Source organism: Pituophis catenifer, unplaced genomic scaffold, assembly GCF_029215685.1.
Source record: "Pituophis catenifer annectens isolate HBS135680 unplaced genomic scaffold, rPitCat1.0.hap2 SCAF_1, whole genome shotgun sequence".
Taxonomy (NCBI): Eukaryota; Metazoa; Chordata; class Lepidosauria; order Squamata; family Colubridae; genus Pituophis; species Pituophis catenifer.
The window spans coordinates 200682632-200701837 of record NW_027256881.1 but is presented as its reverse complement, the minus strand read 5'-3'; the positions used below and the strand labels follow the sequence as shown (position 1 = coordinate 200701837).

Below are 19206 nucleotides of genomic sequence, written 5' to 3'. Positions count from 1 at the left end.
AAGGCAAGTAGAACAGGCTGTTTGAACTTCAAGGATCCTTCAGCTATTGTCCATTCAGCAATTGATCCAAGTCCTGATGGCACTGCAAACGGAGATTTGTGACTGGTTCTTGAACTTTCAACCATCACAGTGTTCTTACAGTCATGTGATCATAATTCAGTCCTTTGCAATTGGTGCATTTACAACAGTCACAGCATCCTACAGTCACATGACTGCTTTTTGTGACTTTCGGACCTAACTTCTGACAAACAAATTGAATGGGAAAGCAGGCCGCATTGATTCCCTTGACAGCAACCAGAACTGATGTCTTAAGTCAAGCCTGGTTATGTGAGATTTCATATTATGATTGTCTTGTTTAGCGATGAAATTGCCAATTGCAATCAGTAATGAAGCCTATCTGTATTAAAGATTCCTCTAAGCCAAGCTCAAGTTTTCATGACTTCATGAACACATTCCTGTAGTTTCTCTGATAACTATGCAGAAATAGTTTGCCATTTCCTTATTTTAAGATGGTTTTTGATTTCTCAGTTTAACAGATAGTCTTGGTTTCTCTCAGATGGCTTCTCCTCAAAATACTATCCATGACCTGATGTTGTTCAAAAATACAAGTAGAGTATTTTTCTACAGGTAATTCTTTGGTTAACTACAGGAATTGAGACCCAGAATTTCTGTCACTAAGCAACATGGTAATAAAAGACACTACATGACTTACACTACTGTAATGGAAATCTTGGCACTTCCAGTTACCATCATTAAGCAAATCATCATAGGTTGTTAAGCAAGGGTATCACATTGTCACTATTTGAAACCTCCTGCCAGCTTCCCCACTGACTTTGCTTGTAGGAAGCCAGCGAAGGTCATGAACTGTGATCACATGACTGTGGGAATTTGCAACATCGTAATTGCCTGGATCATGATCATGACTGACTTAAGTATGAGGACCAGCTGTAACTACTCAGCAGCACTGTATGTTTGAACAGTTGCTGAACAATGGTCATGTCATGCCACCATCGGAGCCTGAATCTGCGGAGGAAGACAAGATGGAACTGGAGCTGACGAAGATCAAGGAGGCAGCTTCATTGGCTTTGGAGGAAAATAGGGAGGAGCAGGCCCAGTCAGGCCAGGGCCTTTCAGGATTGGCATGGCTTGTAGGCAGGGAGGAAGGGGGGCAGGATGACCAAGAGAGGCTAAGCAGTGAACATAAAAGACACAGCTCAGGTGATGAGCAAGGACCACCCCCCTCCTGATCCTCAAGCATGGAGAGTGGAGAGAAGGCAAGAACAACACAGACTGACCCAATTATTTGGGAGGAGAGTGCCCCACCCCTCTTCACAAGGCACACCTGGACAGAGACTTAAGGAGATGCTGTGGGGAGGGACATTTGTCAGGAACAAACACTGAATTCATGGAGTGTTGAGTGCTGACGTTTGAACTTTCCTGGATTCCTTGCATTCTTTCTGGCTTTCTGGATTAATTGCCTTGCTCCTTTGCTTCCTGGACTCCTTGACTTGCCTTGCTGGGTTTCTTGCTTTGCAGCCGTTGTGCTCCCAGTATTGGGCTGGACTATTTACATCCAGAGGCTGCTGGAGGTGTGTGTGACATCACTTTGCTCTGGGACTTGCCAGAAATGTGGGAAGATTTGGGGAAATTTGGAGTGATAAAGGGGCAGTTTGAACTGCCAGTTGCCGTGCCCCTGGTCATCACAGGTCATTAAACATGGATTATTTGCAACAGCTCTGTGCTGCCACCTAACTGGCTGCGTTATAATATTAGTGTGTGTGTGTGTGTGTGTGTGTATATATATACACCCATGATATTTGGGTGCTTTAAGCTCAATTTCCTGCAACTTTCTTGGCAACATTTTGAGGAATTTTTTATTTATTTATTCATTTATTTTTCTCATTTATATTGCTGCCCATCTGGAAAGTGACTCTGGAAAGTGATTGTCCCAAGGTCACCCACCTGGATTTTTTGTCTAAAATAGACTCAAAAGTCTCAGAGACTCTATTCCAATGCCTTTAAACACTACACCAAATTTCTTATCAAGATACAATTTTAAAAGAAACAAAAACCTTCAAATCTGTCTTCTTTCAGATAAACTTAATCACAACCCCTATTTTTATTTTCAATTTATTTATTTAAAAGACTTAGATGGCTACCCAATTTATATGCTATAATTCTGGGCAGTTTACAAAACAGCAGTAAAGGTTGTAAGAAAAAAGTATTCAACATTTTAAATTACCCATTTTTCTCTGTACATATTGACAACTTTACCATTCTCAACATGTTTATGTTGCTAGCCTGCTGAAATTCTCTTGATCTACCTCGCATAACATCATTCTGCTAGTATGAAAATCTACATGAACAACTTCAATGATATTTCAAGCATGGAATGTTGGCTTATAGCAAGTATTCCTAAGGATTAGACCAATTCGTAAACAGAATTAGAAGCCCTAAAATACTCTATTGCTTTACAGGATTATTTGGTACTAGTTTATTTATTTAATCAAATCTATAATCCGCCTCAGCTAGAGTCACAACTCTAAGCACCTTACAACATCTAAAATATTGAAATAATAATAAAGAAGAATTACTAGAATCACTTCTAGTAAGAAAACAACGAGAGCAATTATAACATCACAGAAGACATAGATCAGAGAGCAGGATGAGCATCCAAAGCCTACTGAAATAACAAGGCCTTCAAGGCTTTGCAGAAACAATACAGTATCAGAATGACATGGATTTTCAAGTGCAGCCACATAGAAAGCCCATTTTTAAGACCTTGCAAGATGACATTGCTTTAACCAATAGGGCACAGAGTAAGCCAACCCTGCAAAAAAGAGTTGCGAAAAGATCAGCAGAGAGACAATCTAATAAATATCTGGACCTTAAGCCATGTAGGAATGAGAGTTTGTTGTGATGGTTAAGGTACCAGGCTAAAAAACAGGAGATTATATTATAAATTTTAGTCCCACCTTAGGCATGCAGGCAGATGGATAACTTTGGACCACTAATTCTTTCAGCTGTAGAAAGAAGGCAAAGGCAAACCACTTCCCAAAAGCTTGCCAAGAAAACTGCAGGAAGTAGTCCAGACAGTCACCAGCTGTCAACATTGATTTTGAGACACCAAAAAGAAAAAGCAGCTACGTATGATTTCATAGATGACAACCAGCTGAATTGTACCTAGAGGCCAGTGGCAGCCAGTGATGGTCATGAAGCAAGGGCCTTAAATTCAATCTTGACAAAGCAATATTGACTTAATCAGTCAATGTACCTGATTCAACAGTATTAACTGTGAAAGGGTTCTAGATGTCCTAGTGCAGAGATCTCCACGCTCGGCAACTTTAAGACTTGTGGACTTCAACTCCCAGAATTCTGGAAGTTGAAGTCCACAAGTTTTAAAGTTGCCAAGGTTGGAAAGTCCTGTCCTAGTGGACCACCACTTAAGTATGAGCCAGCAGTATGCTGCCGCTGCCAAAAAAGCCAATGCAGACCTAGGCTACATCAATAGAGGAATAGCATCAAGACAATGAGATGTGATAGTATCTCTTTACACAGCACTGGTGAGACCACACTTGGAATAGTCATGTTGAGACCCTGGAAAATGTGCAGAAAAGATCAACAGAGATGATAAGGGGTCTGGAGTTTAAATCATATGAGAACAGTTGAGGGACCTGAATATGTCTAGCCTATCAAAGAGCAGAATTGGGGAGACATAGCTGCCGTCCAGAACTTGAGGGGCTGTCACAGAAAAGTGAGATTGACTTATTCTCTAGGGCACCAGAGAGCAGGACAAGTAGTAATGGATGGAAGCTTGTCAAAGAGAGATTCAACCTAGAAGTAAGGATACATTTTCTGACAGTGAGAGCAATAAACAATGGAAAAATTTGCCTCCTGGGATTGTGGGTGCTCCATCACTGGAATTTTTCAAAAATAGACTGGACAACTATTTGACTGGGATGTATAAGGCTCCTGTCTTGAGCAGGGGATTGGACTAGAAGACAGCTGAGGTCCCTTCCAGTCCTATGATTCTATGATTGAAACTAACCGAGGCAAGCAGTAAAACTTCCACAGTTACCACGCAGTCATGAATTTACCATACTGAGCAATAAATGCAGCACTACTTGATTCTAAAATGGCACTTTTAAAATAATTAGATCTCCAGAAAAACATTGTTCTAAGAAATACGCAGTGTATATTTTGTTCTCAATTTTAACAACCAACCATGGATAATAATTTTTTAAGGATCCAGGAAATAGTTGTTTAAGACAGCAAACATAAGTTAATTTTCAAATTTATATGCAAACCTTTAAAACTATTTTTATCAATTCAGATTATCCCATGATTTTACAGTGTTTTCAGTTAAGGTACATGTTTTGAGTCTGCATTCCTTTATTCCTCAGCCCCTTTTAGCTTTTCCTTCTGAATAGTTTCATAGTTGTTTGAAGACAAAACTCCTGGTACTGTACATGGTTAATTACAGAAGAAGGGATTTACTTACCAGCCAAGTTAAGTCTGCTTAAGCCACTATATTCTATGTGTTTCTGCATTCCTTTCTATAAATACTTCAATTACTATAACTTTATCTTGCTTCCCTTCACAACATTTCTCTCACATGACAAGCTTCTAAGCTGGTTGGGGTAAAGAACAATAAAGTCAACCTATAAGCTTAATAACTTATTAAGGATTTTGATTCAAGAGTTCTGACATTTTCACAATTAAAATGCCTCTTCTCAGGCAGAGAAAGCCTCTGAACCACATTTGAATGTTGAATGAAAAGGTACTTGAAAACATTTTTATAAGATAGATCTATATGGTATGGGAACAGGCCTCTAGACAAGCCCCAACTCAAGGAAATTTGAAAACTGTTCTGTTTAGCTGGATTCACCTGTACAGTACAATATGATTAAAGATAGCAATTATTTAAGTAAAAAAATTTTTTTTAAAAAACTTACTGTACATGTTGGAATTTTATTTTATTTGGTAAGGTATGTAAGATTACTGTAAAGCAGTTTGCATCAGGCTCATATCTTCCAGATGTGAAGTTCTGTAATTTATTCAGTCCTGCCTTCTGTTCGCATCTTTAGAACAAATGCAACCACAATTCCTAGCCACCTTGGTTTATTTCCATGTAATTTGTGCATTCTGGGAATAGTCTAAAGTGGGGAAAGATGCTCTAGTCTAGATTTTGATTTTTTATAATGCATTGATGCAGTGACAGATTCAGGCAAAAACAAAAGTTCATTCAAACATTTCCAATTTCCTTTCATTAGAGCTTTGCCTCTAATCCTAACCTGTTTTAAACTAACAGGTTATAATTAGAAGCTATTGTTTATGACTTCACTGATGTGTTTTTATTTTTAAATGATTAAATGTTGGAATATAAATTAAATATTACATCATGGTGAGGGGATGTATGAATTGTTAGCAAACATGCAATCACATCCTCATTAACAGACCCATACAGGTAGTCCTCAACTTACAACCATTCATTTAGTGACTGTTCAAAGTTACAACCGCACTGAAAAAAGATACTTATGACTGTTTTTCATCCCCATCGTCATGTGATCAAAATTTGGACGCTTGGTGACTGGCATGTATTTTTTACAGTTGCAATATCCTTGGGTCATGTGATGACCTTTTGCAACCTTCTGAGAAGCAAAAATCAATGGGGAAGCCAGATTCATTTAACAAACCTGTAACCTTAACAACTGCAGTGATTAATTTAACTGAGGCAAGAAAGGTTGTAAAATGCGGCAAAATTCACTTAACAACAGTCTTGCTTAGCAATGGAAATTTTGGGCTCAATTGTGATCATAAGTCAAGGACTATCTGTAAACTAGACAGAAATTGCACTTTTGCTATTGTAGTACCAAATACTATCGTGTTTCCCCGAAAATAAGGTTGGGTCTTATATTAATTTTTGCTCCAAAAGACGCATTAGGGCTTATTTTCTGGTTAGGTCTTATTTTTGGGGATATACAGTAGTAAATGCATCCATCTGGCTGACAATCTTAACTGGGGCTTATTTTGGGGGTAGGGCATTATGAGTATCTTGAAAAATCATGCTAGGACTTACTTTCCATTTGGGTCTTATTTTTGGGGAAACAGGGTATATTTCCTCTTTTCTCAACAGTATCCAATAAAATTTATCTTTAAAACTTTTTAAAACACCCAATAGCTGATGCTCATTTAAAGGTAAGTAACATAACTCTACTGTACACCAACTTTCTTTCACCAGACAAGCTCTCTGTAACCAAAACTAAAGATTCATACCAGGTAATGATACTATTAAGCATTAGGATTCACTCCACAAGACAGTAGGACAGTTGGAAAAGGAGCAGCTCAAGAATTGCTCCTTTTATTGAAATCCTGGGGTCTCTATAATTGCTAATTGTAGCTCCACTCTAGGTTTACAATCACTGCCACTGCATTTAAATATGATTGTAATTTATTTTTAAAATAATTTAAGAATACAATTAAGAGCAAAGGTTCTGCTTAGAATGCCTCACAAAGGTATCCTTTGCAAGGATACCAAAAGATATTTGGAGAACAATGGATTTGTTTGTCATTTAAACTGTCATCAGTTTAAAACCAATCTCTGCATCAAAATATAGATGGGACCTTACTATGCTTTTAGACATTCATTCAGAGGAAATTGCTACTCCAAACACTGCCTCTTTTTGTGATTACACAATTTTTCCAATAACCTCCTTCAGCAACAAAGGCGTGGGAATCTTGTGCTACAGTAAACTATTTCAAGAGAACAAATTTACTAGTTAAATAACTATGACCAAAATATTTTTTTGAAAAACAAAGTGGACAGCAATTTAGAATAACCTAAGGTTAATATGAGTAGACAGACACAATTCTTGGAAAGGACACATATCGCTGAATTATGACTTTAAAAGATAATGCTGACTCACTTGATGTGACAGGTTAACGGGTCCCCCTTTTCTACATGCACAATATTATTGTAGCTATGACAGCTACAAACAAACAGCAGTAAAAAGTGGAACAATACTAAACTCGAATATTTATTTTTCAACATTTTATCTGAAAAGAATGAAGGGAATCAGCACCTTTCTTAAAAACTATTCAGTACATTCAGTGAGGGTTTTCTAGTTTCTGTCAGTGCAGGCCTCTTAAAGAAGTAGCTCTAAAAGCTTATTAAGGAGACCGGTATACACAAATTCAAACTTACAACAGATAAAGTGAGTATACTCATTGTATCAGTTTGTGATTCCTTAAGGAGGTATGTATTTTTCTAGGCTCCCAGGACAGCTGCAGGGTTCTAGGAAAATACATATTTGAATCAAGGAAGTAAAATACTAGCTTACATGCACACAAAACTATTCATACTCTTTCCTACTCCCATACACAGAGCTGGCAATAACTGGCATGGCATAAGTATTAATTTTGCAGGCTACGTATGCAGTCATTATTCTTAATCATCCTTTTCTTAATTTCTATCCTTTACTCGATGTGTTTCCTACATATGAAATTATTCTATACAGCTCAAACAACTGGTTCACATGTACTTCTGTTTCATCCAAAGTACAACTGTGGCTATCTAGGATATGGTAAAATAGGATATACATGTTTTAAATCAACAAATAATCTACTGAACAACAAAGAAAGGTCACCTGTCTTGCAATTGGCTTTTCTTGCATAATCCAATCTCTTATCAAGGATTTGTTCCTTCAGCATTCCCAGTCAAGATAGAAATTACACAGAAAAGAAAGAGGCATCCATATAACTGAATTTAAATTCAAAGCAATGGCAGCAACTTAAATTCACTAAATAATAAACCATATGTATGTCTTGTTCATCGGGCTATGCACTGTTTCTGAATATAGAGGAACGTAAAACCTACAGCATCTACTTGGTACTTTTTAAAGCAGCGGCACCTTTTTCCTGGCTTCATGAAATATCTACTTTAAAGAGTTGTGGGTGAGTACTATATTAACAGTCTTCCATTCTCTTCAGTACTTTGGAAGAGAATCCAAAGTACTGTGCAGTCCTAGTATTTGTATTAAAGGTAGGCAAGTTATTTTACGGAGCTCTGAGCACTCCTCCAGATCTGGTCAATGAAGCAGATGTTCCAAAACACTCCCACAACTTTCCAATGCTTTGAAATCCTAACAAATGATTTATACAGGCCTAATTCATACTTTATTCTATGGCGATCAGGGTGGTTTTACATATGGTTCACAGGTGGTCTATTTTCCAAGTACTTAGTGGGCCAAGACTGTCTTTCCCAGATTGCAGCTTTAGCTTCCTTGAACAATGTTAACACACCTTCAGGTCATTCAAATATAGCCACTGGCTCTGATCTTGAAACCATATCACATGCTTTCTATATTAATATGATATTGAATGTAATTATTGTTAAAAAAAACAGGCAGCATTTAGAGTCTAATTTTTATTTTTCCATTAGTTTGTAACAAAACATGGGCAATAAACAAGAAGTTGATTCATTTCCCACCCCCCTTATTTTAGCTTTTTTCTGTCTTACATGCATTACTAATATTTTCCTGCAAGTCTTCAATAATCCAGACTACCTAAAAAGAGTTCTACTTTTAAAATAAGTTTGATGTCCAACAGATTTCGTACTTATTAGTATGAACAGATTCTGGCCTGTTGCTTAAAAAAATAAATTCATACCACAATCTACAGGAAAATGCAGTCTGTAAGTATAATTTCTTTTGTGCTACTATTAACAACACTACATATAAGCACCATACAAAAGACTAATAAGATTATTTGCAAAACAGCGTACTCTCTCACACTTGCCTTTGTTGTTTAAGACACTTTGTAGAGTATAATATACAATATACTGTGTATGTAGAGGGGAAACTACTTGGATTGACCACCCTCTTGAAATCTCGAGCTTGGAATTAAGTGCACCAGAAACAATACCCATTTGTTTCAGAGTGTTTTCAGATTGACAGGCTGTCATGTGCTGAACTACCTGTTCTTTATTTTGTGTACACAAACATAAAGTACAATTGGTGCAACTGTTAACTCTTTATACTGTATATAATCTCTGAGAATGTAAAAGAGAGAGAAAACATAGGACTTCCCCAGTCTGTCCCAACCGCATTTCAGCTTCTGCAACATCGCTCCACCCTCAAAATCCAGGGCCAATAAGTTATATTCCAATCCTACACAACAGAAACCAGCCCCCACCCCAACACACACACATACACACAGAGAGAGAGAGTTTCCATTTCTTTGAAGGATTTTTCAGCATCTGTCCCTGCATAAAGAGGCTTAAGGCAAGACTATCAATTTCTTATTGGATTTGGAAGTACTTAGAAGTAGCAAAAGTTCCCACTGCTTTCCAGTGTCTCAAAAACCCACCATAAAGGCCAGATTCCATCCTTCTGCTTCTCAGTGCAGAAATCCCTAATATGTTCTAGTAGATTTCAAAAGCAGCAATTGGAAGCAGAAATAGCCAATGTGGATCCTCAGAGTGGTCACTGCTCCTATAAGGTTTCTGTACCGCTGTCAGCTATACAATTTAAAGTTTCTGCACACTGCTATCAAGCAATTTAACCAGGAATATACCTCTGAGTAAACAGGTATTTTGCTCATGGCATTTGTACTTTATTGCAACAAGCAAGCACTCGCCCTCTAAATAAGTTAGACATTCGTAATATTAAAACTTGATAGGTGTTCTTAACAAGAAATTCACAATGGTAGCATCACACACACATTCCAAAAATACTTATGATATTTTCACAACCACGTGCTTTGCAGTTCTTGTCTTCTTAACTGATGGGAGACTGAAACCCAATAAATATATCCCCAATAAAAAAGAATAGTATGTCGGAGTACTGAAAAACTCAGCCAAATGGGAAAATGCAAAGAAAAAAATATTGGACTTCATGCTAAGAAGTAATCATTTATATGTACTATGCACAAAATGTATATTACTTTCTTTTAGCTAAATTATTGCTAAGCAATTTATAATACTTGCATCACAATATTATTCTAAGATATTTGCCTCCACTACCCTACCTATTTCCTAGATGTTCACTATTGTCTCCCCACTCCACACCCTAAGATTTAAGGGCATGTGAAATAGTTTTGATGAAATTGGCATGATATGAAACTTTTCTCCTTTGAAATGTTTGGGTTTTAATTCTCCAATGAATCAAAAGGAATGTTTCATGCTTCCTTATTACATAGCATTTGTTTTAGCTTTCCATAGCTCTCCCCAAAATCCAACCAAGGAAGATAAACCACAGAAATCTAATACTCTTGTGCACGGCTTTGCACTAAATTATCTGTATAGTAAGCCAAAAATAGTTTAAGATTATAATTAGCCCACCTGTTTCCTCCATTAACATGCAAATACATTTTCTTGTTCAGAGACAGCATGAGAGATTTCCCAGTCCTTGCAAAATATCACATTAAATCCACATAACTATTTAAGTTTGTTTTCAATATGCGCAAGGAAGGAGCAGGCACTATCTTTCAACACTTAGAAAGTCCAACAATAAGCTTTTTTCTTTTTATCAAGTTGAGCTGACTTGCCCTTTCCAGAGCTAAGGTGTATTGTTTTACCCAAGCTAACAGAAACGCTTTGTAAGGTGAATTACTATTTCACCAGCACAGCATACCATACTCACATTCCTCTCCGCCAAGGGTTGCTAACTTAGCTTTGCTTTCAAGCTGAGCTTTTCCTCTTCCCCCAACCTTTAAAGAAATAATAATTACTTCCTCACTCAAGCACAGCTTTTGGGGCATTCAGAATAAATCTTCTTCCCAGTTTCCACAACTCACAGAAAACCGAACCTTACTTGGGAATAAGGAGCAGGTAACCCAGCTGAACCAGGTTTCGGGGTCTTTATATCTTGTACTTTTAAAGTAAGGTGCACAATACAACTGGATGTTTATCCAGCGTCTTTACTCGGAGACTCTCTCCCCTAAAGTTCAGCCAGACTTGCCATTCCCAGTCAAAGGCAAAGAGAATGTTCCTCACCCTCCGGAGAGCAGCTGGTCACCGTCTCCATAAGACCCATCATCCCCAGAGCTCCCCTAAGTGAAGCACTGACCTCTTAGCCAGGTAAGTTTTTTTTTTTTTTTTTTTAAGGAAAGGGCATTAAGAGGTGGAGGAACAGGAGAGCCACTTACCTCCCTGTTGAACTTTGCTAAACGGGGCGTCACGCTCACCTTTTGCCCCTCGGCGACCAAAAAAAACAACACCCCTCCCTTGCGGAAAAGCAAGGAGGAGAGCGGGTGCTTACCTGGAGAGAGCCACGTCGCTCGGGGCCGTGCAGGTCTGACCGTCCATTTCTCTTTAAGACGACTGGTAAGTTCCAGGTCGAAGTCCGGCGGAGGCAGGAATGCAAAACTACGCCTACTCCCTGCAGGGAGCGAAGGAAACCGCCTGGGTCTCTGCTCCCCGCCTCACCTGTCTGGAGCCGCCGAAAGCTTAGACTCTGGCGACGGTGCTGGTTTCCCGCCGCTTCGGCGTCCCTGAAAAGAGACTCCGCATTCTCCCCTTTCTCCTCCCCCTCAAAGCTGTGAGGCGCTTCTTTAGCACCGGTTGCCAAGCTGACACGGCCGCCCCACACGCCTCCTCCTCCTCACCCCAAAAGGCTCTTCTCCTCCTCCTCCTCCTTCCCGGAGCTCAGCGGGAGCCGGGCACAAGGGGTGGGAGGTTGCTTTTGAAACCACACCTTGGAAAACTTCGCCGGGAAGGGAGGCGGGGAACCGGGGGGGAGAGAGAAAAATAATCCCGGCAACGACGAGCTTTCCCGGCTGCAAACGCCAGAGGGAAGCCGCGCTTTCCTGCACAGGCAGAGCAGAGCTCCCTTTGGAGCGCTCTTCTTCCGAGGCTTGGGGTGCGTGTCTCTGTGTGTATCTGTGTGCGCTGGGGACCGGAGAGTAGAAAGGGCTTCGTCCCCCACGTTTCCCTCTCGGAGGGCTGCCCGCCTTCCTCGAGCTGCCCTTCGGCTAGCCAAGCGCTGAAGCAGCTGTTTCCGTGACAAGCTTGGAGCTGCAGCTGCTCATTCCCGCCGCCGGGGGTTGGGGAGGAAGGCGTGCGCTAACCCGGACAGAGGAGAGAGAGCCTTCAACAGGTGGGAAGGAGAAACGCGGATCGCTTCGGGCGTCGGAAGAGGTTAATCCTGTTAACGTTTCGCCCGGACCTTTCCAAATCCGCCTCAGCGCGCAGGAATCTGTGTTTACCGCTTGGCTCTTGCCTTCTGCCTTGGGAAGAAGCGGCTTGCAACTCCGACGGCAGAATGGTTGCCGTCGTCGGTCAAGAAAGACATGCCTGCGTGAAGGTGCCGCGGCGCGCTTTCCGCTCTTTGGGCTGCAACATCCCCTCCGCAAATGGGATGGGGTGTTTTTGTTTTTGGGGTTTTTTTTTTGTTTTTGCTGCAAATCCTTAGGACCCGGTTCGCTTGACTGAGTGGTTTTGCTTGAGAGAAAGGAAAGCCCAGAAAGAGGTGACTGACTAGGTGGCTCAGTGGCTAAGACACTGAGCTTGTCGATCAGAATGGTTCGGCGGTTTATTTTATTTATTTATTTATTTTATTAATTCAATTTGTATGCTGCCCCTCACCGAAGACTCAGGACGGCTCACAATGCATTTAAAATCATTATAAAAAACATTTAAGAATTAAAAACATTAAAAACATTTGAATCCCTAGTACAGGTCTCCTGCGTGAGCAGGGGTTGGACTAGATGACCTCCAAGGTCCTGTTACTCTTCCTTCTCTCTTTAACACCTAAAGCGACTTTGGGATCCCTGTAAACTTTGCCTTTCTTGTCCTGCGCGATTTTAATTTTTCAGAATTAGAAAAAATGGTAAGTACATCTGAACAGACTTATCTCTAGAAAAGCAGACATAGTCTCTCTCTCTCTCTCCTGCCTAGGATGGCAATGGTGAGTCCCTTTTAGAAACTCTTGCCAAAAAAATTGCCCAGACTTGTCCAGACAGTCGCCAGGAGTCAACACTGACTTGAAGGCATTTTTCCCTCACCTCCCCCCCCAAAAAAAAAGGGGGAGGGAGGAAAAACTGGTGATTGTATTTCAATGGGCACACTAAATAACATGGGGGGGGAATCTCTTAAGCCTCTTAAAGATTTAGGGCCTTTCCCTTGTTACTCCTAATCACGGTACAAACATACCCTGGCAATATGTTTGTTTTTTTTCTCATGGCCTCTTGACATTGCTGTCAGCTCATCCCCAGCCCTTGAGACAAGCTTAAGTCAGTCATTATCTGTACTTATGCTAAAGTAGTGTTTGGGAACTTAACTCTGACCCTCAGGGAGTGCAAAGTCTATGAAGTATTGGCTCCCGTTTTCCACACTGCCCTAACAAGAACCACCCACGAGAGAGGCCGAATAGGGATCACAGATTTCCTGTTTTCTGCCAAGGGAAAGATGGATAAAGAGCATTCCATTTCAGAAATGGGGAAAAAGCTGTCAAGAAATAGTCCTGTTGACTTCCCTGCACTACTTACATAAGCACAACAGGATCTTTTAAACCATCATTTGCAATGGCAAAATATAATGAAATAGTGATTTATGTACAGGTAGTCCTTGACTTACGACAGTTCGTTAGTGACCATTCGAAGTTAAAATGGCAGTGAAAAATGAGACTTATTACCATTTCTCACACTTATGACCGTTGTAGCATCCCCATGGTCGCATGATTGACATTCGCATGCTTGACAACTGACTCATGTTTATGACATTGCAGCGTCCTAGAGTCATGTGATCCTCTTTTGCGACTGTCAAGCAAAATCAATGGGGAAACCAAATTCACTTAACAAACATGTTACTAATTTAACAACTGCAGTGATTCACTTAACAAATGTGTCAAGAAAAGTTGTAAAATGGGGCAAAACTCACTTAACAATTTCTCACTTAACAACATAAATGTAGGGCTCAATTGTGGTCATAAGTTGAGGACTACCTGTATATACAAATTTTAAGAAACTGAAAATATTAAAATGCACAGAAGCCTTGCTTGTGCAGAATGGCACAGGCTAGTCCCAAGAATTTCTGAAGGTCACTGAATCAGGCTTACAGTTAACTCAGTTTTTCAAAATCATTTGGTGCATCTTACAACCCATTTTTTAATTATAACTTACCAAGTTTATCTTAATTATACACATACAACATTTTACCATAGGGTTGCATTTTATTAAACAAATGAACATGGTTAAAATGATGTTGGATCAGCTTTGCATTTAGTCAGCTGAAGTATGATGAAACGGGACAGTACCTTATAAGACAAAACGGTTAATTGTCCGGATGTTGCATAACTCCTTTAAAAAAAAATAAAACTCAACCTAATCTCATTTTAAAAGTTCAGTGCATTACTTTTAGAATAAATAAGTCTTTGTTCAAATTATATTTACAGTATGAGTTACATAATAAAAGGAAATTGGCAAATAATTACTTTTATTATGCTTGTTGGTATTTCAACTTGTTCTTTGGTAACAGATATCCGCACACAGTGGAATTTTCCACTGTGCAGGATAAATCAACATAAGGAAAATCCCTGCATTGTTAAGTGTTCCTTCTTTAAAGGGGGGGGGGCTTTCTGGGGTTCCCAGCTAAGACCCAGCTAAGATCACGCGGCTCAGCTGGGCATGGGGGGGGCAGGGATTTTTGCTACTGGTTCTCCGAACCACTTGCCGCCATCGCTACTGGATCAGGCGATCCAATCCAAACCGGGAGCATTTCACCCCTGGTATTCCCTGTTTTCTGTTTTCTTGCTTACAGGTGCTGGGAAGTTACATCCTTTTCACAAAATTAACAAAATAACATATTTGGAAGGAACCGTGGAGCTCTTCTAGTCCAACTCCCTGCTTAGGCACCAACCCCTATACAATTTCAGACAAATGATTATCCAATCTCTTCTTAAAAATTTCTAGTGATGGAGCATTCACAACTTCTGGAGGAAAGTTGTTCCACTGATTAATTGTTCTAACTGTCAGGAAATTTCTCCTTAGTTCTAGGTTGCTTCTCTCCTTGATTAGTTTCCATCCTTTGATTCTTGTCCTGCTTCAGGTGCTTTGGAGAATAGATTACTTACATAAAGTGACTCTGGGCAGCGTACAACAATTCAATAAAACAAATTATTTCTGGGTACATGTGCAGATCCAGTGCCTAGATTAAAACAAAGTCAGAATTTCCATTGGAATTTTATTTCCTGATGGCATAAAAATGAGGGGGGGCGTTTATGGAGCTGGGTTAGATAAACAGTTTTGGAAATAACAAATGGGAAGAGTGGGAATGAAAATTAGCTATATGGTGAACAATAGCTGTACTGAAACTATTTTATATTGAAGAAAAATGTACTAAAGTTGCTTATTTCTGTGTCTTTCAGAGCAGAGTTAAATAGCAAGCCAGACTTACTGTGATTACTTTTTGTAACCAATGACCTTTGGTTTAATTGGGAAAATCACTTTTTTTTGTCCCAGAGGGAAGAATATTTTAATGAAAATTTTATGTGTATGGGATTCTTGCTCATCTTAGTGATGGAGTGGCTGAAGAATATATATGAGTATCTTGTCTTTCATTGTACAGTCTGCTGCAGCTTTCATGAAGCTTTCATGAAATATCAAGAGAAATGATCAGAATTTCTTTTGTGGAACTTTTACAGATCAAGAAGCAGGGCTGCCTAGAGGAGATGCAGAGGGACTGAAAGATGTTCAAGAAGTAAAAAACTGAGCCCCCTTACAACTATAAAAAGTCAACGTCTCTTTCCCAAGAAATTCTCAATCATCCTGAGAGTTAAATATTTTACTGGAAGCCCTCCCTGTCAGCAGGAAGAATATGATGCTGGTTATTATACAAGTATAATAGACAGAGAGGAAAAGCCAGAAGTATATGTCTATAGTACAGTGTGGTCCTGTCCTACTTCATATGCTTTTTTAAAACTCCCACAAGAGAAGTCACATTAGCATTATTCCTTTTAATCACTTGATGATGAAACATCCATATTCCTAGCTGTGAGAAAATTCATAATGTATACACATGTATACAGGAGAATATCCTTGTCAACTGTGAGAAGTGAGAGTTCATTGTACACTATACAAGTAGTCCTTGACGTACAAAAACAATTGAGATGAGAATTTCTGCTGCTGAGCAAGGTGGTTAAATGAGTCACACCTGATTTTACAACTTTTTTTTGCCATGGTTGTTAAGTGAATCATGTGGTTCTTAAATGAATCCTGCTTCCCCCATTGACTTTGCTTGTCTGAAGCCATCTGGGAAGATTGCAAATGGTGATCACATAACCTGAATAAATACATTTGTGGTTGCCAAGTGTCCAAATTTTGATCATGTGACAGGGAAGCTGGGATGGTTGTAAGTTTGAGGACTAGTTGTAAGTAAGTTTTTTTTCCCACTGTTGTAACTTTGAACAGTCACTAAGCAAATGGTTGTAAGTGGAGAACTACATTACTTTCTCTTTTCCAGAGCCACAAATAGGAAAGCTTCTGGATTACAGGCACAAAGGATGTCAGTTTTCATTAAAGTCTTTAAAAATTCATTTGCATTTTGCTAGAATTGCAGGAAATAGGGGACATATGATAAATTTGAAAAATGATCCAGGGGTTTCTCCTCCTTTATGGCTTGTTACAGTCAGTGTTAATGGACAGGATGCTACAAGGATCGATGCTCTTGCCCCTTTTATTTAATGAAATTGTTTGGTACAGTGGTTTGGGGTCAGGTATCATCAGCATACCCAATTATGGTGAATATAAGTCAGGTGTAGGATGAGGGTGAAGGTTCGTTGTGGGTTGGTTTCTGAACATTTCAGTACCAGGCTAGGTAACATCTTCAGTGGAGTTTAGATCCATCACAAGACTCACTGATGACTCACAGCTGACCCATCACAAGACCCTCACTTGACACACCCATACCTGAAGCCCTTATAAACAGAAGAACACTGACATCCCTGCTGGAGATGTTACCTAGCCTGGTAACAAAATGTTTGGAAACCAACCCACAAGCTCGGAGGGCAAACCTTTCACCCCTCATACCCAGGGGTGAAATCCAGCATGTTCTGACAGGTTCTGGAGAACTGGTAGTGGAAATTTTGAGTAGTTCAGAGAACCGGCAAATACCACCTCTGGCAAATACCACCAGAGTGGGGTGGGAATTGAGATTTTGCAATATCCTTCCCCTGGAGTGGGATGGAATGGAGATTTTGCAGTATCCTTCCCCTGCCACGCCCAAGCCATACCCACCAAGCCATACCATGCCCACCAAACCATGCCCACAGAACCAGTAGTAAAAAAATTTGGATTTCACGACGGCTCATACCCATTATGGCATATTCAGATGAAATAAGATAGGATGTAATGCAGAGTTTTTCAAATTTGACAAAACTTCAACATGCTGGCTGAGGAATTCAGGGAGTTGAAGTCCACACACCTTAAAGTTGGCAAATTTGAAAAACACTGTTAATGCAAGATTAAAAGGACCAGATTTCCTTTTAGGAAATTAAGGCGGTACTGATTTAAAATGCTTTTGCACTGTATCATATTTGTCCCAATTTTAATTTTAAAGAAGTGTTTGAAGGACAATGCTAATCAACCTGTTATGACACCTCTATCCCATGATCTCTATCACAGTAGTAATCAGCAGAATTTTAGGAGAACATAAACTCTTTGTCTCACCTATTGGTGCATAGAAGTGCATCTGTCAGATTTGCCTCTGACAGCCGTCATGTTTCAGGCTGGCGCAGAATTGGATTTGATGCTATCTGCTGAATCATTTATTAATTTCAACTATGTGTGGTTCAGGCATAAAAAAGGATAAAATGCAAAGATTTCATTCAGGTTTTCAAAGTTCTTTGGAAAGCTAACTATTTTACTTTTGTGAGTAGCTGATATATATTCTTCAGGCAAACAAGTTGGATTTTTGTGTTACAGACAATATTGTATAATAAACTATCTTATGGTTTAGCAACACTTTAGCAATATTTCATGTGTCTTTAAAACAATATTATAGATATTTGAGTCGCATAAGAGCCGTGGTGGCACAGTGGTTAAAATGCAATATTGCAGGCTAATTCTGCTGACTGCCAAAGGTTCGATCCTGACTGGCTCAAGATTGACTCAGCCTTCCATCCTTCCGAGGTTGGTAAAATGAGCACCCAGATTGTTGTGGGCAATAGGCTGACTCTGTAAACTGCTTAGAGAGGGCTGTAAAGCACCATGAAGCAGTATATAAGTCTAAGTGCTATTGCTATTGTTCAAAGTGAGTGTGTGTTTGAAAGAAAAGGATGTTTTCCTTATTAAATTTGTACAAGACATCATACAGCTAATTAAAAGAAAGCCTTTATCTAGTAATAAAGTACAGAGAGATAGCATTATTAGTTTAATATCCCATACAGTGATGAAAGAAATAAAAATAATGCAGTCTTCTAGGATACTCCTATCCCAAAGAGATTAATTTTTTTCCCCAAGTGGTTGCATTTGCCTCCCAGTATCATTCTGATGAATATGTAGGTGCAAGAACATGCCACAGAAAGTATTGTCATGAGCCAATAGCTTTAAAGGCATACTTTTTTATTTTAATCATTCACCTATTGTAATGTAGCTATTTAATTTGGCGTCAAAAATATTTCACGGTGATTATGCATCTCTACTTATTACTTCATGTCTCTTACTCAAAATGATTTGCAAGGGAATGGGTGGTGGTGGAAATTAGCAAGCCACACCAAGAACCCATTTCAAGTTGCTATCGTGTAGTTAATCCTGTTTAGTCAGTGGCAAGGCTCAGTGGGTAGATAGTTGGTATTCTAAAGAGCAACTGAACCAAAAGTCCACAAGGACTGTTGCCTATTGTGCATTTTAGTCTTTAGAAAGTGAAATAGTCATTTCACTATTCAATATTCAGTACCACAATAGTGATACTATTGGAACCTTTGAACTGCTGCGCAAATCATCTAGCCGTGGAATTTACCACCAAACTCATATATCCTTGTAGAACTCTGTGCAAAGCAACTCAGTATGACACTGTGATCAGGATAGGCAGCTCTTTTGAAGAGCATTTATAAGTCAACTAATGCTCATAAATAATCAACTACGTCCGTAATTGCTTATTTTTATGTTCCGAATCTGCTGAAGAAAAATTGAAAGTATACTGCTGTTGTCTTACCAGTATTTTTAAACATAAACCTTTATGAAAATTTCAGTTCTAGAAACAAAGTTACACCG

General features: G+C 39.4%; 1 protein-coding gene across 1 annotated transcript in view; it reads right to left on the bottom strand.

Annotated features, from left to right (window-relative positions):
- Positions 1-11307, bottom strand: part of COBLL1 (cordon-bleu WH2 repeat protein like 1) — a 119139-nt gene extending 107832 nt beyond the window's left edge. Inside the window, exon 1 of the mRNA XM_070938745.1 lies at positions 11259-11307. Coding sequence (XP_070794846.1) covers positions 11259-11305 — 47 coding nt within the window. The 5' untranslated portion in view covers positions 11306-11307. The remainder of the gene's footprint in view (positions 1-11258) is intronic.
- Between the last annotated feature and the right edge of the window lie 7899 nt (positions 11308-19206).